The sequence below is a fragment of the Notechis scutatus genome, chromosome 3 (assembly GCF_049901735.1).
Source record: "Notechis scutatus isolate UNSWTSFEM ecotype Mainland chromosome 3, rNotScu1.2, whole genome shotgun sequence".
NCBI classification, from domain to species: Eukaryota; Metazoa; Chordata; class Lepidosauria; order Squamata; family Elapidae; genus Notechis; species Notechis scutatus.
In genome coordinates, this window is record NC_142011.1 from 167,880,781 (window position 1) to 167,906,350 (window position 25,570).

Here is a 25,570-nt window from a genome sequence, read left to right on the forward strand (position 1 = left end):
TCACAGCAAAATTGCAAAGCAACAAATGGCAAAGATCAAGAGTTGGAAGTTTGTGCTTATGATAAAACAAGAGCAAATAATAGTTTTTGTAATTCTCTTTCTGTGTTTAGTTAAGCCAGCCCTACTTTCTACAATTGTAACCATTCCATTGAGGGTACTCATGTGAAGAAATGTAAATTTTTGCTATACTTGATCTTCCTACCCTTTGTGACAGTCAAAAGCAAAGCTTTGTAATTAAAAACATGTTAAAAATAAACTACTCCATGGAGAATGCGGGCATCGATCCCGCTACCTCTCGCATGCTAAGCGAGCGCTCTACCATTTGAGCTAATTCCCCTCTTAACGGGAAGTGCTTAACCTCTGATGAATCAGCACAGGAAATGAATGGCTCAGGATAAGCACTAGGAAGTGTTCTCCACCAGCACAAATACGGCATTCATATTTGGTTCCTTTGGAAGAAACTTAAAGCAATGTAAAGAAAGTGAAAATACACTTCTTCAAAGGCAAAGATTCACCCATTCAGCTTATCGCAGCTCAAACTGTGAGATGTCTACTGCTTTCAGTCTGTCCCCACCCCCCAAATAATCAAATGTTTTTCTCCCATAAATACGTTCCAATCGTCCTCCTCCCTTAAGTATCAAGTGCCCAAGAAACTTTGATTGGTTTATAACACTCTTTGATGCAGTAATAATCTATCTTGGATGATTAATTAGCAATTTGCCTAATAAACAGTTAATTATTGGCTGTATGAGGAAGATCTAAAAACAACAACCCCGTGGAGAATGCGGGCATCGATCCCGCTACCTCTCGCATGCTAAGCGAGCGCTCTACCATTTGAGCTAATTCCCCATGCTAAACTTGTTTTTCGGTATTCCTTTTAAAAGTAAACAAAAGCTACATATATTAACCAGTAAACTGGGTTGATTGTTCTGCGTCACTTGTCAGCCTAATTAAAAGGGTAATTAAATGTTGTAAAACTTGTTTTCAATCTATTCTTTCTCCTATCTTAAGTAATATTTCACATTGCACTTTTAAAAAAACAACCATTAACAAACTCTCAATCTGATCCAACAGAAAGGAGGTCTATTAACAGAACATACTCACTGAATCCAAATACGATTTTTGAGGCCTTAAATACACTCACATATGAGTATGGTGAAAATTAAAAAATATTGTACTGTGATAACAGCAGCACTAAATGCGCATAGCCTCATCTGTGGTGATGAAGTGTCGTGGCACGTGTCCTTTGCTGTTTTGAAGGTTGATAAGTCTGACGAACCCCTCAAACTGAATCTTGGAAATACAGAGCTTCATTACGATTAATTCCTATAAGCATAGTACTGGGAGTAGTAAGGCTGGATCTTAAATCAAGCAACAAGCTACAATTCCTCAAGGTAAAAACCACACAATACTGACAAGTATTTCCTCTTCGTCCTAGTCACTCCTATGATCTTCTTTCTCACCAGCCTAATTTGTAAAAACTGGTCTGCAGACTTTAAATGTATATGTCAGTGGAATTTCCGCCAGTGATTACTGCCCAGGGAAGCCTGTTCCTGAGCAAAACTACATAGCCCAACAAAAAGGTAAGTATTATATGCTGTGAAATGAATTAACTACTCAGATGGTAAAATACTTGTTGAGCACATTAGCAGCAGTTTCCTGACCACTGTCTATATAACAGATTTCTCCAGAATATTCCACAGGTTGGAACCGCCTCAGCTTCCACAACCATATTCCTTTATTTAAGCGGCAGCGCTTATCGCGCCCTCCCTTCCTGGTTGCAAAGGCCCTCATTCTATGCTAGCCGTGAGATTGACAGATCTCACCACCACCACTACCAAAAAAAAAACAAAAAAAAAAAACAGGTCAGCGAAGGGGAGGGGCTTGTTTCCAGGAAATGACGTTGCACGCAAAGCAACACTCACGGCTGGCCGCCAGTGTGTTTCCGGCTGGTGGGGGAGGGGTTTGGACAAGATGGCTGGATCCACAGGTCTGTGCTGAGATTGGGGTGGGGGTCATTTGGGGCTTGCTGCGGCGCCGTCGGTTGGGAGGGAGGGGCCCTCCGATGACAAGGCTTTGAGCGTGGGGCTGAGACTAGCCCTCGGGAGGGATATGGTGTGAACGGCGTCAGTACAGCCCGACTGAAGTTCTACCCGGGGGAGCGGACGAGAGGCCGAGGGCTTGGTGCCGGGGCAGGGAATTCTCTTGGAAGAGAAAGACACGGGTTAGGAACGTGTCGAGGGCGTCAAACGCGCCCTCCAAGGCGGCTTTTGTATCTTGACGGGCGGGGAGCGGTTTTCTGAGTCTTCGAACCTGTTTCTGTGGCGGAAACTTACAGGGCTTAAAGGGCTGTGCAATGTCTTCGGTCTCATCCCTTTCCAGTCAGAATGCTGACAAATGCGGCTCTTTCCATGCCAGACAGAACTCGGTCGCGTGTTTCGTTTCGAAAATGCCGACATTAAAGTCTGGATTAACAGAGCTTTAAAAAAAACCAATGAGTTTTTCCGGGCATCTTCGCTTACTTATTCTGTTGGTTCTGAAGAATGATGTTTCTTAATGTTTTCTATATGATAATCTCATGCGCTTTCCTCCTCCTCCGTCATCTTGGCTAACTTCCTTCGGATCTCAGGAAAGAAGATCTGCCACTTAAGAATTTACATAAGCTTGGGATTTGTGTTGTTCCTTTTCTGATTGTGGCTCTGCTTTTTTTGTTTAGGGCAGTGTGATAAATGTGAATATTCTTGCTCCTTTGTAGCACACAGTATGCCTTATCTTTTATATTACCCTGACTTGGGTGTTCTTGGTATTTTGTCCATATCTCCTCATTGTTCACATAATGATTAAAAAATTGTTTGTGGAGAGGACATATAAGTTAACCCGAAATTCACCCAGTTTTTATAGATTATGTAAAATGTGGCATTTCAGTGAGTGTGGAAAAATAAAACAATGATTCAGTGTGTATATATATTAATTTGCAAAAATTATTTTTCTAGTATCCTAAATTAAAATATCTGGATTAAATCAGTTCTTTGGGTTCATGAAATGGCATCATTGCATCTCAACTAAGTGTTCTAGTGCTACAAGTTCTGTTCTTAGATCATTAATTTGATGTCTAATTATTCAATTGTTGATATAGATGGGATTGTTAAATCAGTGAACATTAATCATAGTTATTTGGAGATGCTGTTTTATTCATAACTTTTGAGTTTGTCATGGGCATCCAATTGCCATGATAAGGCAACTAGGCCTTTGGCAGCTGCCCTTATATTCTGATTTGCTTAGACTATAAATATTGTAAAATATTTGTAAATATTTGTAAAAAATCTTGTTAAACAGGATGTGTTTTGCACACAATGGATGCTTAAATTATTAAATGTAAGTAATGTACAGTATTTATGTTTGTATCTCCCTCATAAGAGTCCAGTGCGGTATACAAAGCAATAAAATAAGCCGTTACTTTAAAATATAGTATTTGATTAAGTTTGAAATAGATCTATATCTACACAAATGTTTTAACAACAGGCATCTGCTTAAGAGTTTGAATCTTAGTATTACTTCAAAAAGTATACTATACACATGTGTTTTTAAGTATCTAAAACTTGACAAATTTAGGAGCTCTTAGTACTTCTTACATGAGAAAAGCAATTTTATATCTACATCTAGTTCAGATAAATATGTACTGAACAAGTATAGTGTGTGTTTATACCTTACAATATGTAGAAATAAAACATACTGTTTTCTGTAAGAAAAGGTAGCTGTTTAGAATTTGCTTAGATGTCCTTTTCCACTTTGTTTGAATTCTCAGCATGGAATAGATTGAGTCTCTTTCTTATTGTGTATTTTAGCATAATAGCTACAATTGCTATTTTTTCAGTATATTTTAATAAAATAAAGTTCAGACTTCTATCTTGAGCTGTAGGTACCATCTAATAAAACCCATAGATCTTTCCTCAGTTTGTGCCTCCAAAAGCAAAATTACTGTGTGGGCATAATATTCCACCAACTTAATTGGTACTACTGTTTTCATAATTATTAATCTAGACAAAGAATCAGAAATGAAATATCATAAACTTACTTTGCACCAGATATTTTCCTGTACCTTAACAACAAAAAGGCTTTAATTTTCAGGCATAGTAATTACAGATAGTCCTAATTTACAACAGTGCTGAATAAGCAATATGTATGACTGGTCTTCAAAGTTCCACACCCCTGTGGTCATGTGATTGCGATCTGGTACTTGGCAACCAGCTTCCACTTACAATGGTTGCAGTATCCATGGTCACATCATCATTGCAAACTTCCCTGCCAGCTTCCCACAAGTTGGCAGGTGAAGGCATAGGTCTGTTCCCACTGCTGTCATTTTTCCATGTTTCCAACCTCTGGAACACCAACCTTGTACCTGGCTGTACTATACTGAACAGCAATAGTCAGTTTTCCTGCCCTGTGGAGCACCCATGTATTGATCAGTTGCCTGCTCAATATAATAAAACTAATCAGAAATACTCTGTAGTTTCTTATTTTGACTAAACCACAGAATTACAGTCATCAACTTTACAACAAATCAGAAATTATAAATCATAATCTGAGATTGGTTTCATATTCTGGCTTATTCTAAAATTAGAATAGAATTAGAATAAAATAGAGTAGAATAGAATTAACAGAGTTGGAAGGGACCTTGGAGGTCTTCTAGTCTAACCTCTTGCTTAGGCAGGAAACCTATAACATTTCAGACAAATGGATATCCAATCTCTTCTTAAAAACTTCCAATGTTGGAGCATTTACAACTTCTGGTGGCAAGTTGTTCCACTGGTTAATTGTTCTAGTAGTTAGAATCTTTCTAATTTCAGTGTCTCACTGTGGAAAAAGGTTTTATATGTTCTGGAAAGAAAAAGGATTAAGTCAAGTTTTGATTATTCACATTTGATAATGTTTCATGGAGATTGATAACATGAACTGAAAAAATCCTCACTATAAAAAAGACCTATTTTCTGATGCAGAAAATTGATTTGATTTGACTTCCAAGTATAAAATCTGCTATTTAGAATCTATCATTTTAAATAAGACTCATGAGAAAGTGTTTTATTCCAAAATAAATGTTTATCCATATAATTTGAAACATCCATCTAATTTATATACTGCTCACCTTGCAGTTCAAGGCAACTCTGAGCGTCTTAGAACAACTTTATTTTATGTGTAGTGATTTAATTTTCAATTGGGATGTACTTTGTTTACCATGAAAGTGTTTTTGTTTTACTTAAATTCAGACATTCTGAAGTGTGATTTATAATGGTTGGGTTAGATGAAACATATTTACTAACAGGTTAAATAAATTCTTAATACTGTTTTTAAAATGTTAATATTGCCTCATTTCTCTCCAATAGTTAAAGTCCCTCGTAATTTTCGCTTGTTGGAAGAACTTGAAGAGGGACAAAAAGGAGTAGGAGATGGTACAGTAAGCTGGGGGCTGGAAGATGATGAAGACATGACACTTACACGGTGGACAGGCATGATTATTGGACCACCAAGGGTTGGTGCTGCAAGTTAAATATTTTTCTAACAAGAAACACTTGGGTCATATTTTAAGAGAACACACAATCAGTGGTAGTTAATATAGTTACATTCAAGTCTTCCTTTGAATCTAAATGTGGAATTTGTCAGGAGTCTTTTAAGTAATAGGAACTAATAGAGGAAGTTAGAAAAAATTATAAAGATATTTGCCCGTATTATTTTAAGTATATTGTTCATCTAAGACATGAACAATATACTTAAAATAATACGGGCAAATATCTTTATAGGTATATGTTCATTAACTTGGTAATAATCATATATTGAGTATAGACCTCACTGGTAGCTATTTCACAAAGTGAAGGATACATGAATTTTGAGTGCTCCTCTCCAATAGTGGTACAACTGAAATATGTTATCCTATTCCATGGGTTCAGTACTGAAATAATACTAGATAGCTACAGTTTGCAAAGAAATTGATATGATTTTCAGAAGTAAAAAATCTTGCTCATATTAGGCTTTCTTGCATATCACCCCCTTTCCATTAGTGTGTGTACATATGTGTGTGTGACAAGAGGTCAATTGGCCTGCATTAAAGAATCCAAAGAGATATTGCTTTTCCTTCCCTTTTTTTGTGGCCTCCCCCAGGTTAATACGTGAGATAAAGTGAAAGACAGAAGGGAATGAGTGCTCCTGCCACTTAGAAACCCACCCTCCATCTACTGCATCCTCTTTACACTTGTGTGTTTGGTGTTGTATTTGGAGTATCGTTACATTGGTATCTCAACATCAGTTATTGTGCCTGTTTTATCTTAGACATGACTGCCTTGTTAGTTTTGTGTAGCAGTATTATATAGCATTTTGCTCTTTGATATAAATTTGTATCTTAGGACTGAGCACAATTTAATGAATTTTGTTTATTTGCTATAAAAGAATTTTAAATAGGATGGTGCTTGTACTATAATTCTTTTATTTCTTTTTGTATTTCTTTTTTTGTAATTGTACCACTGATTAGTTTAAGCTGAGAGAGGTTCTACAGAATGGAGATCCTAGCACTGAGAAGTTTGAGGATTTGCTCAGTGCTGTTGAGGGAATTATTATTATTTATTATTAAATTTATTTTCTGCCCATCTCATAATCAAATGACTCTGGATGGCTCAAAGCATAAAACATTAAAATTGTCACATATAAATATATCTAAGAGTAAAAATAGAAGTCCCCATTCAGATAAAATTATAATTAAAAGATGTGGGAGGGAACAGGTGTGATGTTCCCCATTAGGGGCCCCAAGCCATTTGGCAGAGCTAGGTCTTCAGCCTCCTGCAGAAGTTTAGGAGGGTGGCAGCCAATCTCATCTCGGAATAAGATGTTCCAAAGTGCAGGAACCATGGCAGAGAATGCTCTTTTCCTGGACCCAGCCAGCTGAAATTCCTTAGCCGCTGAAGCCTATAACATGCCTCCTCTGCTGGTGCGTGTGGAGAAAGCCAGTCCCATTGGAGTGAGGCAGTTCCTCAGGTAACCTGGACTCACACCATGTAGGGCTTTAAAGGTAATAACAACCTTGAATTGCACCCAGAAAAAGACCAATAGCCGCGTATGGCCTCCCTGAGCTCCATTTTTGCTGGCAGAGGGCTGCAGGAGGCCCTTGCGGCTGAAACCGGAGCTTCAGTGAGTGATGTCAAGCTGGCCACGCCCCTTGTCCCCCGCCCATGGCCCCTTGAGATCAAATACAACCCTGATGTGGCCCTCATTGAAATCAAGTTTGACACCCCTGATGTAGAAAATCACAATTAGACTTAAAGTCAGGGCCTTTGTGTATCTGTTACAAAATTCCAGAAAATATTTCTGTTTATTGCACGAAAATCAATGAAGAATCTATAATACTATAATTATTCATTTATTAAGGATTCCTTCCTGTTTTGCCAAATGTGTCATATGTTGGCGGTATAGAAGGTTTTTCTCCTTTGAAGCCTAAACATATTTTGTTATTGCTTTATATTTAAATTTTTAGTGTTGGAATTCATAGAGTTTCAGTTAATCTGAATCCAGATTGAAAATAGGGCATTGTAAACCCTCTGTATTTAGGTCCAATAAATACACTATTTGCAACTTCACTGCCTGAAGCTTTAAGAGTTAGTTCTAACTAGAATGTTTTAATTATAATAATATAATTGTAATCTTTATGCTGAATACCATTCTATCTAGGAGAGGAAGCAATTGATACCATATTTTGTAACATTAACTTTTAGACTAATCTTCAATCAGCAGAATTGACTTCAGTGATGATTAGCTTGATGTATGCCCACAATTTTCTCAGTTCTGTTTATGTATATATTCTATTTTGATTTGTGCATTATCATTTGCTAACTAATGACTTCATTAATCATTGTATATTAATAAGCCAAATAGAGATTAAATAATTATATACCACCTAATATGGGTAACATTATCTGGGTATGGAAGCTAATTAGGCATGGGCTAGTTAGTACTTGAATGGAAAACTGAGGATTCCCAGGGATATAGACCAGATGAAAAGAAACAAAGATGACATTGTCGAACAACTTCCATATTGCTGCAGAGAGCAGTATATCCATAGTCACCAGGAATCAAGTTTGACTTGAAATAACTTTACTTTTTACTTGTACACAGAAACAATCTATTGAAATAATAACCAACATTTTATTCTAGTTAGGACAGTGCCCTAAATACTGTCATTTTGTATTATTTTAGCTCAAAATCTGAATTGCTTCTTGAGCAAGTATGGAAAATGGAAATAAACAGGTGTGAAGAAACCTTCTACCTTAATGGGTTGTTATCTTGTGGATACCATTCTGCCAGCAGAAATTATTTTTAATGACTGCATTTCTAGGCAGTCCTCAAATCTGCAGTAAAGAGATAGGGAAGCCTTTGAGATCAGGAAATGCCCTTGCATAAGGGGAAACCTGCTTTGTAAATTTATATATAATCCAATCATTGCACAACCATGAATTTGTGAATCTGAAAGGTCAATATACATCAGAATATAATAGCAGCAAAATTTAAGGCATAAAGCTAGAAACGAAGAGATTTAAGTTCTAGTCCTGCCTTAGCCATGAAAGCTGGCTGGCTGGCTTTGGTCTAGTCACTTCCTCTCAGGCCAGCTCACTGGGTTGCTGTGAGGAAAATAGGAGGAAGATAGAGTATTAAGCATATTTGCTGCCCTTATTTATAAAAATGATAAAGGCAGCATAAAAATAAATAAGTGTACATGGAAAGCATATTGTTCAGTGGAAAAAACTGGGTTGTAAGAAAATATTTATAGCTTGGTTAAGTTGAAAAGGGAAATATGATTAGCCTCTAAATATAATTAGTTTTGATATTTATCTTCAAGCTATTACAAATTTAAAGAAATTGATTTTATTCAGCAAGTTCTGTATTTTTGATAAATTGATTGCATTTGCCACAATTATTTTGTTCTGTCAGATATGCACATTATTTTAGGTTCAGAAGCTATAGTTGAACTATCATGGCGTGCCAAGGTTGGCATTTCAAAAACTAAGTATTATTAATAAAAATAAATAACATCTGGAAGAACTTGAGAATCAAATAAGTGTTAGGAGTTCTCAAAGCTTTTTTAAGAATGTAAAATTGATTATTGGAACAATTACTGGGGATTGTTATAGGAATAGATATTTTCAAATTTCTCTTTATTTTTTTTTTAAAAATAATGGCTAAAATCTTTAATATAGTACGCCTAAAATAGTCTATAATGCACATACAGAAGCAAACAGATAATCATGTGGTGGCCATGCTTATATTAATTAAATTGAAAATATTGTATTACTTTTCCCTATTCAATTCGGGTTCCTGTGCATACACATATTTAGGTGAAATTGAAACTAGGTTTACAAACAAATCCTTTGGAATGGTGATAATTCTACAGTTAATTAGAATGGCTGTAAATGCAACTCCTAAAAAAGCCTAAAATATATTAATCAGCTGATTAACAGAAGTGAATATTGTAATTTATCCCTAGTATTCTTCAATTTCTGCTGTATTTGCTCAGTAAAAGTCTACCAGCCCTGAAATATGGCTGACTTTATTTACTTGTTTTCTTAAAATTGTGAATGCATATGTTCATTATGATTAACTTTTTGTCTTCTCTGTTTATTAGACAAATTATGAAAACAGAATATACAGCTTGAAAGTAGAGTGTGGGCCTAAATATCCTGAAGCACCTCCAACAGTTAGATTTGTAACTAAAATTAATATGAATGGAATAAATAATTCCAATGGAATGGTAAGTTGGATGCAAAATGAGCCAATTAATTTTGCAGGAAAGTTGTGAAGGACTCTGCTTGGCAGGAGAGGTTGGGTTTAGAGTTAAGGAACCTCTTTAAAAGTTGTCATGTACTGTGTGTAACTATATGCGGTATATCTGGACCACTATAACTATTGCCAAAATGATGTGGAGATTGATTACAATTTTTTTAAAATTGCACATTGGTAAATATACCACAGTATTAAAATTTTGATTCAGATATAAAATAGCTCATAATAGGATATTTAGTAACTAATAGTAAAACTAAAACTTTTAATTCAGTAGCCTTTTATTTGTTACCAACAATTAGTAAATCATGGAACTGCATGGGAACTGCACAGTGAGAGGGAGTAGTGGGAACTGTAATCCCATTTTGCCATGGCAGCTGCAAGAAGACTTTGATTGAGGAGATGCTAAATATGTCTGTTTCTGATAATCCTCTTAATGTATAGATCTAATTGAACTGTCCTGGATAGATAGATAAACAATTAATGAGATTGTATCTGCAAACTGTTGAAGAATACTATATAAGAATTTCTATTTTAAAATTCAATAGTTATGCATGTTCCAGAAATTAAATATGAATAGCTGAGTATTTTTTTAAAGATAAAGCAGTGTCATTGAATGTTTGATGTACTATTCCCAGAAAAAGTAATTGGAGCATATTAACAGTTAAACAGTATTTCCTGAATATGACAGTATAATATATGTATACACATAAATTATTTACTGCTTTTCATATGCTTTTCCATTTTTGAATTGTTGAAAAATTATATTCATTCCTTGAAAGCATCCTTCTATAGCAGGGCTGTCTAAACCCATGGCCCGTGGGCCAAATGAATAATGCGCTGGCCACGCCCACCCCAGGGGAAAAAGTTGTGATATGTCATGTGACAACTTGTCATTGTGTGTTTGATACCCCTGCTCTATAGCTTGGGTTTAAAAAAAAATCAAAGGGCACCAAAATAAAGGTTCTTATTTGAGACACTGAACTATAATTTCTTTTATGTTGCAATAATCAATAGTCTCAATTTTTGCATTTACAAATTAATGCAGCAGTTTAAACATCAATCCACAAGTTTAAATTTGTGTTCATATTTTCTGAAATATACATGCTCTGTTGACATTATTCTAGAATAAATTATTCTACATTCTCAGTTTAAATGTATTATTTCTTTCTTTATAGGTGGATGCACGGAGCATACCAGTGTTAGCAAAATGGCAAAATTCTTATAGCATTAAAGTTCTACTTCAAGAGTTAAGGCGTCTAATGATGTCCAAAGAAAATATGAAGCTTCCACAACCTCCAGAAGGGCAAACTTACAACAATTAATTTTAGCTGAATCCCAAACTTGTCTTAAACAACTTCTACTTATGTTAATGTCTTGATTCAATTTCACAATGCAAACCACCCACACATTAAGAGTTTCTGCTGGTGTATATGATCTGGACATTGAAAGAATATATATGTATATGTATGCCCCATATGTTTTCAGGCACAATCAGAGAAAAAAGGCAGCACAATTTTTTCCTCTTTACCAAGCACTATCATTTTAAGCATAAGCCTGAAGTAGCCTAAATTTGGAACTCCAGTGTTTCAAGATGAGCGCATGATCGGAAGTGTCAGGTTGCTGTGGAATAATGTTTCAGAAACTTTTTGCAAGAAGAAAAAAAAAACTAATGGCATGCTTTATCCATCTTGCTTTAGTGAAAGAGCTGCAGATTAAAACAATTAAGTAGCAGGTACTGCAAATACCATTGCTCAATTTGTTTAATTTTTGCAATGTGTGGGTGCTGACTGCTAGTAGTGTTTCAGAATATGGTCAGGATTGTTTTGATACTTGTATTTATAAAATGGGGGAATGATTTTCTTTTAAGCAGCTCCTGTGTGTTTCATGTAATGGACATTGCAAATATTTGTTTACAGTCTTCGTTCTAATAAACCATGCATTTAAGTTTTAGTGAAACCAACAAACAAAAAAAGGAAATAGGTGTATGGATATGTGATTGAGAATAAAGTTAGTCTTCAAATGTAAATAAAATGTGAAAAATATCCCCTGAGGCTGTGCTATTTCTAAATTTACACTGGCAGTACCCTACAAGATTGATAAGTCAAATGTTGCTCCTAATCTTGTCTTAATTACTCTTTTTCTTGGTATCTAGGCTGCTGGAGCAATTTTAGTGGAACCAGTTATATTAGACTCTGCATGTGTTATTCTTTTTCTTTAATTTTGAACTAAACGGCCCTCTAATTGTAACCTTTTTGCTTTTGTGATGCTCAGTTCGTATGTTGAATTCTTAAACTCTCTTTGCTATTAGCAGATATAGTATTAAAAATAATAAGAGGGGAAAGATGCAACTTCTTGTAAGTATGTTGTAGCTGACTTTTTAGGTGCTTTTGTGTTTTGTGCAATTGCTGCTCGATGGTTCAAGGAGCCTTAGATGGACATTAAGGTGTTGAAAATTCATTCTGCCTTATATTTTTTTCCCCTTTCATATTGATTGAAATATGCATGCAAACCCCTTCTTCTACAAATAGATGTCTGTTATTAATATGCCAGCAACTAAGGTACTATCTAGGGTACAAGAAGTTTCTGATCTGTGTAGCCATTGTGGATGGATAATTTATTAGCTCAGCCTAATCTTGTTTGCAGGATGTAAATATTAATTTTAAAAATATTTTATTTTTGCCACCTTCATTTTACATGAGAGGAGACATTAATTTAGGAATAAATTCTTTTTTTTTCTTTGTTCCTTTTAAATTAATGAACAGGATAAGCAGCTGTTTAAGGGATGCTTTCTGCTAAGAAAATGTTAAAATTTTGTGTTTCATGAACCGCAGTTTGCAGCTTCTACCTTCAGAATAAATGGAAATCAAGAAAAGGTTAATCCATATTTTCAGATATATTAAAAGTAAACAGCAGTTTCTTCATGATGTGGCCTTCATAACTACATGTTACATGTTTTATATTTGGTTATCTATATCTTACAAATTGTCTTATAGGAAATTGCCCTAAATATACACATGGTAAGTAAGCCTAAAACCTGAGTTCCCAAATGTATTTTGCTAGATTATGAGCTTTCTGAATGTTTTTTAGTGTGTATGTATTATATTTACATGCATACATTCTTTTATCATAGCTCCTACCATTTTGAGAAAAAACCCTCCACTATGATAATATAATCATAAGAAGGCTTTCTTTTTGAAAAATTCTGATAGATACATTTCCCAAGTTGACCAGCTTTTCCATTTTCATTCCACTATAATTTATTGATACATAATATTACTCTTTCCTTGATAAGGATTATATCTGGACTTAATTTGATAAACTAGGAGTATATATATGACTGACTACCTGATTCTACATACAAGATCTAGATCACATGAACTGAGGTGCCAGGAGTGAAAAGTGTGGAACAGTATGACTGGGCAGCTGCAAAAAACATCTGGAGGAGCCTTGAAGGTTGATGAATTATTCCCCTAAAGCCACTTTGTGCCTTTTCCCTTTAAAGCTTGGCAACTTTTCAGTGTAATGATATTAGTAAGTTTATAAAAACAAAGTTCCTTGAGCACAGAGCCATGTATAGACAGGGCAACTTGACATCAGCCTTAAATTATCTGTTTGGTGGTGTAAAATATGTATATGCGATAACAGTATAAATAAGGCAAGCAAAAATGTTTTTCCTTCCTAAATCCCAGTGCACAATAATTTCTAAAAAATGTGCCTGGAAATAAAGGTTATTACTAAAGGTTAATTAACAAGTATGAGAATGGGTTTAAGCTTTGTACTAAGCCATTATTTTCTAACCATGGTTTCTGGAAGAATCCAGAATTTGCAGAAGTCACACAATATACAAAATGAAAATATATTATTAAGTACAAATACATCAGACCATGTATGATACACAATTCAGGCTTCACACATAGTGCTAAGCCATAGCTTGTTTTAATAAGCCATTATGGCCTGGTTCATATGCAATACTAAGCCATCAATTATCTGATATAAGCCACAATTACTGGGCTAACACACCACATTAAGCTAAAACTAAAATCACCTTATGGAACAGAGTTAGTGATGTGTCAACCCAGCCTTCGGGCGTGCAGGTTTGTCCTTACTGTGAAAAAAAAGCAGCTACCTCAGCAAGTACTGAGGGATAAGGATTTGGGAAGTTGTGGGGTCAGAGTTGTGTGCATCAAATGATGGCTCCAAGGTCTAAGTGATCTTGGTGACTTTGGGGTATTAATGATAAATATTGCCTCATTGGTAGTGCTGAAACAAAATGCAGCCATCAACATGGTCAGCTGATGTCTGTTGAATAAAGAGATATCATCTTGTCTTTTCCCTCAGGCAGCAAAATGTATTGCACCGGCTTTCTATGAGTGATCTTTTTTTTGAGGGTCTGACTCATTCTGATATACTGAGACTAGTACATTATTAGTATCCTGTTTTCTAATATGTGTTGACTGCATTGGCTTCTCAGTGTTTGTTTGATTGTCTCACTGTAGTTACCTATAATAAATGTTTGGAACAAGTGCCATTTTTAAGCTGTATGTTTGCTCAAAGATAATCATGCTGTTACGAGGCCTAAAGAACAACAAAATAACATCTGCATGGAGAAGCCCCTTTCCCCAATCTCCCAGTATTGTGTATCTAATAAATACTCCCCCAACAAAAATCTGTTTCCCCCCCAAACATGAATACTGTTAGGCTTAGATTTTGCAAAATGGAGAGGCATCTTTTAAACTAGTGTTTCTCATCCTCAGCAACTTTAAGATGTGCGGGCTTCAATACCCAGAATTCTGATGCTGGCTGGGAACTCTGGGTGTTGAAGTCCATATATCTTAAAAGTTGCTGACGTTGAGTAATGCCCTTTAAACAAGATTCTGAAACTGGCAATGTTTCAGTGCCTACCTGTTAGACCAAGGGTCTTCAAACTTGGCAAGTTTAAGACTTGTGGACTTCAACTCCCAGAATTCCTGAGCTAACATGACTGGAAGAGGAATTCTGGGAGTTGAAGTCCACAAGTCTTAAAGCTGTCAAGTTTGAAGACCCCTGTTTTAGACTATAAGAAGGAATTTCCCTGGAATTGGCTTTTCCAGGCAAATGCTACCTCTTCATCATCACTGCATTCAATCACCTGCTATTACTGACCTGGCTGCCATGGGCAATAGACCTTTACATCCTCCATTAATCTAGCTTGTCCTTTTCTAATTAAGCTTTACTGCATCTTGTAAAAACAAATTGCTAAAATATTTTTTTGAGTGAAGCACATGAAATGGAAAAGGTTCATAGCTGACCATGAGTTGGAGTACTATAGCATAGAATTAAAACTTCTGTCTCATTTATTGTAGATTAACGTAATACAAGAATACATTAGGTATTATCTCTCAGCAAGGAAATGAATTGGATCGTACGCTTCAGGATAATTTTATTACATTTTCACCCCAATAAACACTTCATAAAAGATGTTTAATTATATGCACAGGCCTCTACTATTTGTCCTGTGGAAGAAATTTTATTTATTCATTCATTTACAATAAAAAAAAAAGATTGCTTGCTTGCTTTCCACAGCCAAGATAGCCATATTCAAATGGCTTCATATTCAAAGAAATGAAGCTTTTTGACAGTTTGATAAAGTCCTTCTGGTCAGAAGGTCACCATCCCTTTCACCCTATTCCAGATATCAATGATGTTGCTCTATGTGAAAACTGTAAATCATGCTATGCCCATAAAGAGATTCAAGAGTTTGTAATTTTAATTACATTTTAATGTGTCTCTTTCATTTTTATGTTGTAAAGAAAAACAAATGACCTGCCTGATATGCTACAGTGTTCTTCCATTGTTGTGCTACATAAATAATGACACTGGTGCAAAACTTTTAAGTTATGACTTGACAAGCCTTACATAAACAGGCAGTGTTGATACTGTTTTCCAGTTTACAGTAAACATAGTGCTACAAGAAGAAAGGAAATGTGTTTCTTAGAAACATGAACTGGCACTATCTATTCAGAAGATTTTGTCATAGATTGTCTCCTTCATTCCTGTATGCTACTATTTTATGCATATTGCCTATCAATTCTATATATTTATAAAAGAATATTTCATTTAACTTTCATAAGGATTTGTGTGATGCTAGTGTCCATGCACAAACACAAAATAACATGCTCCACTCTCCAGCTTGTTTCATGATGGATGTGGAAGTATACCTCAAGATTTTATACTGGGAAATTTTATGTGTTCTGTTTTCAGCCAAGACAGGTAATCTTCCATAGAAGTCATCGCTAAGGATGTAACATGTACATGTATTTGTATGGAGAGAAAATGCCTCTGTACTTGGGTCACACAAATAATTGACCCAAATAATTGCTACAATCCTCAAAAGGCATTCACTATTAATCTTCCTTTGTGAGCAAATGAGAAAATTCTTGTTCTCATCATTTTCCCCGTATGCTTACATTTCTCTTGAGATTAGAAAAACGGGGCTGCTTTTGCTTTTATTTAGAGAAAGTAAATAGTAGCAGCACAAAGGAGCCGCAGCAACAGCAGCAAACTCAAATACACTTACATATTGGCAATGGGCCTTATCACTTGATTTATACAATAGTCCTTAATATCTGCCTTGTTATGTAATGTTTCTGCAGCATTTGGAATTCTGATTTGATTTTACTTAATAAATAAAAGGAATACAGTTTTGTATTACATTGCCAAATTATTTGTAGTGGCTGCTTAATTCCTAAACCTATCATTTCAAGTCACCTCTGTTCAAGAATTTTTTTAAAAAAAAATCCAGTCTGTTGCATGCCAGTTTCTTCCAGTGAGAAGATTACTGTACAATGCAAGCTCTGGTTCTGGCTGGCTGTAGATGCCGTAAACACGTTGGATCTATATCTTGCAGCCCCAAAATAATCCAACCCACAACATCAGCAAGTTCTTCTTGTACATTCTTTCCTCCTGTTGAATTTGCCACCCATCCTATTGGGTAGCAAGACAACTTCGCAAGCTATAATCTTTGGTGAACTGTGATTTTATGTCAATCCTGCTTTCTCACAAGAGGTGCACAGGTGGTGATGAAGATCAAATGTTGCTGGCAGAAGAGCAGCCCGATTTGATTGACACTCTAGATCTTCAATGCAAAGGGAACTCTAACAATAGTTATTGCTCCAGAAAAAACAGTCTTCAAGAGAAGGGAGATGAACATTCAGTCCACGAAAGTCTGGATTATTTGCCTTCACACAGTAACATTTATAAGAAGTGGCTGCAGGAGCAAGGCTACAGGTACTTGACTTAAATTTGTGTTTATATCTTAGAATTGCTGTTATAAGAAGCAAACATGGAGTGCTGTTTTCAGCTTACTTCCTCCTTTTTAATTTTTCATCTCCCTCTTCTGTTTAGTAGTTAGCTAGGATTCTGTGATCACTGCTCAAGCTTAGAGCCGTGATGGTGCAGTGGTTAGAATGCAGTACTGGAGGCTACTTCTGCGGACTGTCGGCTGTCTTCAGCTTGGCAGTTCGAAACTCACCAGGCTCAAGGTTGACTCAGCCTTCCACCCTTCTGAGGTTGATAAAATGAGGACTCATATTATTGGGGGCAATATGCTGATTCTGTAAACCATTTAGAGAGGGCTGTAAAGCACTGTGAAGATCTATAGAAATCTAAGTGCTATTGCTGTTAACTCTTTAAACGGCATTGAGAAGTGTTGGTTGTAGGGTTATTAAGCAATGAGCTCCCCCCCTCCCCCCAGGTATCAATGTGTTTAAAAACTTATTCAGGCTTGCATAGGCAAAAAAATCGGAGTTCATTTTGGCTTACAATTTCATCTAATAAATGGATTAAAATTTATTTTTTAAATGGAAGTACTTCTTACCTCACCATAATCCCAAGAAGTGTTTTTTTTAATTCATTGGGCAGCACATATGTTTATAAATTATGGTGGGGGTGGCCTGATACTATAAAGTTTGAGAACACCTCCCATATTAATTTCATGAAGTCTTGAACCTATGAGACTCTACATATTATTATCCTCATAGACCTAACACTCCAAACTGTAAATTTTACTAGGAACTGCCAACACAGGCAGTCCCTATTTATCAGGCACTAATTTAACAACTGTTTGAAATTATGATTAGTACTGAACAAGGAGACTTGCAAATGGTTCTCAAAGTTGTGGACACTACAGCATTACCACAGTCAGGATTTGAGCATTAAGCAACTGGTGGACATTTATGACAGTTATAGCATCCCACAGTCACAGCCAGCTTTTGACAAGCAAAATCAATGGAGAAGTTGGTAGAAAGTTGCTAGTTGTAATCACAAGATATATTTAATGACCTGTGGTGATTCACTTAACAACTGCAACCAGAATTGAACTGACATTGTAAGTCAGGCATGGTCACATAACATTTTACTTCATGATCTCATTGCTTGGTAGAGGTGCCAGTCCCAACTGTGATAGGTAGGTAAGGACTACCTGTATGGATTTATGATAATAAATCATAGATATAAAGTATGTTCACATGGTTGAAAATGCTTTCCATGGAAATAGTGACAAAGTACAAATAAGTAGTATATTAATAAATGGTTTTGGGATGGAGGAATTGTGAATCTTATGCAATAAGGAAGCTTCTCTTGTTCAGAAACTCATCCAAATGAAATATGTAGATTGTAATATTATGAATTAATATAGAACTTATGGCAGCTGTGTCCAGCTTGATGTCATCAAATGTGTATCAAGTTTCTAAAATTACTCAGCTATAATGGCTACCAGATAAATTCCTAAGTGATTATGGGAATTAATCGAGCACATCTGGTGAGCCTGAGCAACTAAGTGGGTTATAAGTCAGGGAGTAAATCCCAGAAAAATAGTAGGCTTCATTCTTGAGTCAACTGGCATGGTTGCGCAATTAAATCAGGATTATTGTATATTTAGGCATATAATCTTGCTAAAATGAAGCACTTTTTTTATAATGCATCTGTTCAGAATAAGACCTATCTTTCATAAATAATTTATGTGAGTCAGATCATTCAGTCCATGAAATATTTCTAATGTCTGCAGTAAAATTAATCTAGAAATTAATGACAGCAAAACCAGAATATCTATTTCTTTGATATTTGTAATTGCCATTAACAATTCAGCAGGTAAAACAGAGGTGGTATTCAGCAGGTTATGACCAGTTCTGGAGAACCAGTAGTGGAAATTTTGAGTAGTTTGGAGAACCGGCAAATACCACCTCTGACTGCCCCTGCCTCCTCTGCCTTCCGAGTCCCAGCTGATCGGCTGGGTCTTTTGTTGCCCTTCACAGGAGAACGGAGCTGGAAAGCAGGTTAGTGGGGTAGGGAGTGAATGGGATTTTGCAGTATCCTTCCTCTGCCATGCCCCCATCAAGCCATGCCCACAGAACTGGTAGTAAAAATTTTTGAATCCCACCACTGAGGTTAAACAGATTATTTTAGAATACACTGGTGGGATTTTTGGTCACATTTGAGTTTGCTTCTCTTGAAAAGACATTTATTATATAGTCAATTTTCCCCACAACAATTAGAGGTCATTTTCTGAATATGCATACATGTTTTCTCAATCTGGTCCTCTCCAAATTCACTGAACTTCAATGAATCTAAATGTCAGCCAGTAAGATTTATTTTCTAGGGTTTATATACCACTCCAGTTCAAATCAAATCTGAACAGTAGCTAGGTTAAATTATAATGTGAGTAAGAACATAATGATGCATAATATTCTGGCATAACAACATCAGGAGTCATGCAGCCATCTCAGCTATTCTCAAGGCCATCCAGAAGAGCCAGGATTTTATTGTCTTCTAGATGAGGCTATTCCATAGGATAGGAACTCCTACAGTGAAGGTTAACCTCGACATTTCTGGTAAGATTTTTTTAGGGATTGAGTTCTCACCTACTGGATCTCACTGGATGGATAGAATCTACCTGGAGAATAGAGTCTTGTAGATACACAATATGTAACATGGATATACCAAGTTGAACATGAGGGCTACTGCATTATGCAGCTTACTCCTTTGACACCTACAAAGCTATCATAAACATTGTCAATCTATCTATCCTTACTTTTGTATATATACCAACCTACATATATAACACCAATTAATATTTTTTGAAATATTTCATCACTTATTCATAACTAAACCTATACCTTCACTAAACAGGATCAGACCATAGTTAATTTTTGCATAGCTTTCCCCTTTCTCTTGGTTTTATAAAAAGACATCGGGCTTTCGGTTTGAGGTTCTTTGACGACAGACCGAAATCTGTGATCGTGTGCAGTTTCGATCTGTGCTCGCTGCTGGAGCGCCCTGAGCCGGCTGGTTTCAGGGCTAAGCCATCCCATAGAGGTGGTGAAGAGGGGGAAGACTGCCAGCAGGGTCGAGGAGAGTCACATCTCTCCTCCCCAGCTGGCCATTACTGCCTTTCCCAAAGGCAGTTGCAGCGGTGGTCAGAAATGGCCACCTCAAAGAAGAACTTGACTGGAAAATAATGTGCAAGAGGAAGATAAGAAGAGAAAGTTTTGGTTGACCGGGTCGAACTGAAAAAGCAACAATATAAGGTACCCTGGAATTTGAATTATAAAGAACAACATTGTTCCCAAAGAAGACTTTGAAGCAGTGAATGAGAGAGGGAAAGGAAAGGATTTGTTTTTTTTTCTTTTCTTCCCTATATTGACAACAACAGATTTAAGCAAGAAACCAGCAAAAATCCACTGACATTAACAGGTATTTAAGCTTAAAATAAAATAATAATAAAGATTTTTGGATTCTCAAAAACTTTTAAAAGAAGGAAAAAAACAAAAGGGTGGGATCTGAGAAAATGGAGGAGACCACCTGGAAGTGAAAGGAATTAACAGTGAAACTAACAAGATTCCGAAAAGATACATTTTAACTGAAACTTTGTAACAAGATAAGAGAACCCCAGGAAGAGAAAGTGGAAAAAAGAAGCAAGAAGAAACAGCTTTGGATTATTTGGATTACTTGGTGATTTTTGGATTTTTGGCTGTTGGATCTAAAGGACTAAAATTAATTGGGTGGTTGTTTAAAAGTTTTTAAAATGGTATCACTCTTGGAAGAATTGAGAATGGAACTTAAAAACAGAAGATGCAAAGAAGGAAGAGGTTCTTTTGGCTTCGTATTTCAATTTTTAGAAATGGAGATCCTGAACTATGAGAAACAACAAGAAATGCCTGTAGAACAAGAAGGGCGGGACAAAGAAGAAGCCATCTTCAATGACCAAGTATTTCTATGTGGGGAAAAGAAAGGAAAGGGGGGAAAGAGAGTGAAAAATTTAAGATTTGAAAAAACAACCCAAAAAAAGAATAGTTTGAAAAGTAATTACAACATTAGGAAGAAACAGAAGAGAGGATTACAGAAGAGAGAATCAGAAATAGAGAGAGAAGGAGTCAAAAAGGGAAGGGAGAAGAAGAGGGAGAAGAGAGAAAGGAAAAGAAATGATAAAGGACAGAAACAGGACATAGAGAAACAGGGAAAACATACAAGGATTAAGGGTATACGCCTATTTAGAAGACACAGAGATAATGGGTGAAAACTTAATTGAAAGGAGGATTCTGCAAGGGTACATAAGATAGTATTGTTATATTAGAAATAGAAATGAACTTTGAAAATATGAAACAAGTGTGATTAAAATGATAGATAAAATACTCATTGTAATGGAATGGAATGTTTAATAAATAAATGAAATAAAGAGAATGAGAGAATGAAATTAGGAAAGGAGGGGAACATTTTAATTATTATAAATGTTATAAAAGTTTAAGTGAAGTGGAATATGAAAGAAACATGAAAAAATTATGGAAATATAAGTGTTCCTAGAATTATGATACTCTGTTGAAAAGAAATGTTAAAGATGTCAAAGATTATAACTAACATTAATGATAGAGCTGAATTGGAATAGAATAAGTATTTTATTTATTTATTTATATATATATATATATATATATATATATATATATATATATATATATATATATATATATATATATATATATATATTTGTTTTCTTAAGTTTTGGGTACTTACATGTATGGTGTTTGGCTTGGTTCGGGTATTTTCCCACGTCATTGTAGTTGTTCTTTTAAAGTTGTAGCAACGTTTCAGCAGAATCTCATCTGCCATCATCAGGCTTCTGTATTGTGTCCGTGAGTCAGACTTTTACAGTGGTTTCAGATTTAAATTTGGGGCAGCCTATTGCTGTGCCAGAATGGTTTTTCTTCATCCTGATTGGTTGGGAGTCTTGGTCTGTGTTTATTGGTCTCGGAGTTTGCTGTGTTCTGCTTGATTGGTGTCTCTAATATCTTCTGTCTGTTTTTGGCTCTTTTGTATCTTGATTGGCTGGCAGCATTGTGTTACTTTATTGGAGGCCTTTAGTGCAGCTTGGCTTCCGGGTAAATGGACGCTATCATTAGTTAGGAAGCTGGGTTTTATCTGGGTGCCTGGTTGGGGTGTGTTTGAGCTGGAGGTATCAGGGGATCTGTTTGTGCCCAGGTGTTTGCCTGGCTTGTGGTGTGGAGATTTTTTTGTTTGTGAGTGCAGGCTTCCAAATGATTGACAGCCTGGTGGAATCATCTCTTCTATTCATGCTTTCTGGTCTTTTTCAATCTCTATGGCTTCTCTGATGACTCTGTGGCTAGGGTTTTCCATAGTGGCCAGGGTTTTGGTGGCATTGAAGTTGATGCTATGACCTGTGCTTCCATGTGTTGGACTAGTGAGGAAGTGTGTTCCAGCTTTTTGACTGCATTTTTGTGTTCATCCAGGCGGGTACTTATTCTTCTATTGGTCTGTCCAATGTATGTGGCTGGGCATGATGCACAGGGGACTTCGTATATGCCTTGGTTTTCCAGGTCAATTTTATCTTTGGGGTTGCTAAGGATGGCTGCTATTTTTCTGTCTGTTTTGAAGGCAGTCCTGATGTGATGTCTTTGTAGTACCTTACTAATTTTGTCTGTAGTACCTCTTATGTAGGGCAGGACAGCTGTTCCATAGGTCTGTTCATCTTCTGGGTTTCTATTATGTTTCAGTGTGTTTTTGTGGATCAAGCTGGTGATTTTGCTTTTGTCGAAGCCGTTGGCTGTCAGTACTTTAGTCAGGGTGCATAGTTCAGTCTTAATGTGTGTCTTGTCTGCCAGGCGTTTGGTTCTGGTAATTAGTGTTTTAGCCACGGAGTTTATCTGTGCTGGGTGGTGGTGGGATTGGGCGTTGAGGTAGCGGTTAGTGTGTGTTTTCTTCTGGTATACGGTGTGTCCTAGTGTGCCATCTGTTTTTGTAGATTAGTACGTCTAGGAATGGTAGTTGTTTGTTTGTTTCCGTTTCCATGGTGAACTTGATTTTGGGGTGTGTGCTGTTTAGGTGTGTTAGGAAATTGTTTAGGTTTTCTTTTCCATGGGGCCAAATCACAAATGTGTCATCAATGTATCTTAACCATAGTTTGGGTTTGTGGGTGGCATTGGCCAGGGCTCTGGATTCGAATTCTTCCATGAACAGGTTTGCAATGACGGGTGACAGTGGTGATCCCATAGGGCTCCTTCAATTTGTTTGTATCTTTGTCCTTTGTATATGAAATATGTGTTGGTTAAGCAGTGTTCTGTTAGTTCCATGAGGTGTTTAGCTGGTTGGTATATATATATATACAAACAAAAACAATCTCACACCACAGCCAGGCAAACACCTGGGCACAAACAGATCCCCTATACCTCCAGCTCAAACACACCCCAACAGCAAGATGAAACCCAGCTTAATGACTGCTTAGCCAATCAAGATACAAAAGAGCCAAAAACAGACAGAAGATATTAGAGACACCAATCAAGCAGAACTTTTCTAGCACAGCAATAGGCTGCCCCAAGAACTTAGCCGAATACCACATGCATATTTTAAGAATGTACCAAGCAGAATTCGACTGGAAGTTGTGTGTAATATTGAATGTTATAATTGTAAAGGCATAAATTGAAGTTTAAATAAGAATTGAATGGATAAAAATTAAAAGATACAAAGGTGTCATACTCCAATTAGTAACTACAGGGAAAAATTTTGTTTAATGAGAAAAGAAAATATGAAATTGAAAAAGGACAAACAAAAAGGACAAACAAAAGTATAAATATAGAAAGATATTGAAACTTAGAAAAGATATATATATATATATATATATATATATATATATATATATATATATATATATATATATATATATATATATATATATATGAAAAAGGAATGAGATAATTAAAAGTAAGATTGAGAAAACTAAGGAAAGGGAAAAATTATTGAGAAAATGTTAAAATAGTAATAAGATGTGGAATAGAACACAAAGATGAATATGAAATTGAATTTGTGTCTGTATGGAGAAGTGATAACCTGGGACCATGCTATTCTCAAAAAAAGAAATTTTACTTGTATTATGTTTTGTGAAAACCCAAATAATTTTTTTATTAAAAAAAGACATCATTTTTTTCCTTTCATGTCATACATTTTAGTTCAGGGCTGTCAAACTCCTGGCCTATGGGTCAGATGTGTCACATGCTGACCACGCCCAGTTTAGTGAAGGGGGAAAAAGTCCTGATACATCACGTGATGCTGCCGTGACGACGTGAGTTTGACACCCATGTTATAGTTCTTTTTCTATTCACTCCTATTACATCCCATGTACAACTGATGCTTTGAAATAATGTTTTTAGTAAGAAAAGGGTAGAATTAAGTACCTTAGTCATAGTCATGCCATAGACATTATTCTTCACTAAGCATCTGAACATTATGAGCCACTTTTTGGCACATTTTTGCCCTTAAACTATAAGCACAACCAAAACCCAAATATGCTCACACTATTCTATGCAAACTAAGATCTCTAATCTAGTGAATACCTTGCAAATGAACATAGAGATGTTCAAATGTGCTACAGAGATTACAGTGTTGTGCTAGAATTAAAGGTACCCAAGTTTATCAATTTAATGGACAATTTAACCACGATTCAAAGTTACAGCAGCCTCAGAAAAAACACTGAGTTGTGACCTGTATTTTCACTTATGACCATTGTATCACTCTTGCAGTCATATGATTGCAAGTTTGGCACTTGGCAACACACAAGATCACAACTAGTTGCAGCATCCTATGGTCACATGATTTGGAACTTTTGTTGCCAATTTCTGTTAAAAAACACTCACTGGGGAAGCTGGGTTCACTTAATGACCAGATGATTTGTTTAATGACCACCGTGATTTGCTTAATAAGCACTGTAAATGCTGTCATCAAATCAGTTCTAACTTGACCTGATTACAATGACTTATGACAGAAATTTTGGTCTGAATTGTGGTAAATCAAGGACTACCTATAGATAATATACATGGGGGGAACTACAGGATCAATGGTCTCCCACAAGCAAACAGAGCATGGCAGCTGAGGAATCTTATCTCATTTGAGACACCAAATATTTTCTAGTTCGAAAGTATCTTCCTTTACATCTTTTTCTCTGCACAAGGATTATAAAGTGCTCCAGTGCCATCTGTTGATGACAGTGAAAAGTGCATGCAGATCAGACAGGAGACAAGACTAGGAAGGCAAATCCTATTAGGAAAAAATATCACATCCATACTTGAGAAATCCATACTCTTTCATTAGAAGAACCAAGCAAAATGCCTAACAATCCAGATAAGAGAGCAAGTGTTATAAGCAAGGATGAGGAAAGTTTGAAATGTCATTTTATATTGTGGCCACAGTTTAAAGAAATGCTTATTTCTATTTTCCT

The 25,570-nt window shown here is 36.0% G+C and overlaps 2 protein-coding genes and 2 non-coding genes across 6 annotated transcripts in view; 2 read left to right on the forward strand and 2 right to left on the reverse strand.

The window, feature by feature from the left end:
* Nucleotides 1-264: 264 nt before the first annotated feature.
* On the reverse strand, nt 265-337 carry TRNAA-AGC (transfer RNA alanine (anticodon AGC)). Its single transcript has one exon. It is a non-coding gene; the product is annotated as a tRNA-Ala (tRNA).
* A 439-nt stretch (nt 338-776) lies between these two features.
* Nucleotides 777-849, reverse strand: TRNAA-AGC (transfer RNA alanine (anticodon AGC)). The gene has a single exon. It is a non-coding gene; the product is annotated as a tRNA-Ala (tRNA).
* A 431-nt stretch (nt 850-1,280) lies between these two features.
* Nucleotides 1,281-11,858, forward strand: UBE2V2 (ubiquitin conjugating enzyme E2 V2). 3 transcript variants are annotated; one of them, XM_087961709.1, is made up of 5 exons: nt 1,948-1,990; nt 3,337-3,375; nt 5,382-5,527; nt 9,659-9,784; nt 10,992-11,858. In XM_087961709.1, the coding sequence occupies exons 3-5, from the start codon at nt 5,483-5,485 to the stop codon at nt 11,136-11,138; spliced, it is 318 nt and encodes a 105-aa protein (XP_087817835.1). In that variant the 5' UTR covers nt 1,948-1,990; nt 3,337-3,375; nt 5,382-5,482; the 3' UTR covers nt 11,139-11,858. The 3 variants fall into 3 exon arrangements, with proteins under 3 accessions (XP_087817836.1, XP_087817835.1, XP_026526196.1); XM_087961710.1 differs by lacking the exons at nt 1,948-1,990; nt 3,337-3,375 and adding an exon at nt 1,281-1,583; XM_026670411.2 differs by lacking the exon at nt 3,337-3,375.
* A 4,724-nt stretch (nt 11,859-16,582) lies between these two features.
* The window catches only part of LOC148131465 (chloride channel protein C-like), a 71,731-nt gene continuing 62,743 nt past the window's right edge, over nt 16,583-25,570 (forward strand). The window contains exon 1 of the mRNA XM_087961711.1: nt 16,583-17,082. Coding sequence (XP_087817837.1) covers nt 16,835-17,082 — 248 coding nt within the window. The 5' untranslated portion in view covers nt 16,583-16,834. The remainder of the gene's footprint in view (nt 17,083-25,570) is intronic.

Bases quoted from the DNA above. Each gene is read 5' to 3' on its own strand.
- UBE2V2 (XM_026670411.2), top strand. The intron at 5,528-9,658 runs GTTGGTGCTGCA...TCTGTTTATTAG, and splicing joins TGATTATTGGACCACCAAGG to ACAAATTATGAAAACAGAAT. The intron at 9,785-10,991 runs GTAAGTTGGATG...CTTTCTTTATAG, and splicing joins TAAATAATTCCAATGGAATG to GTGGATGCACGGAGCATACC.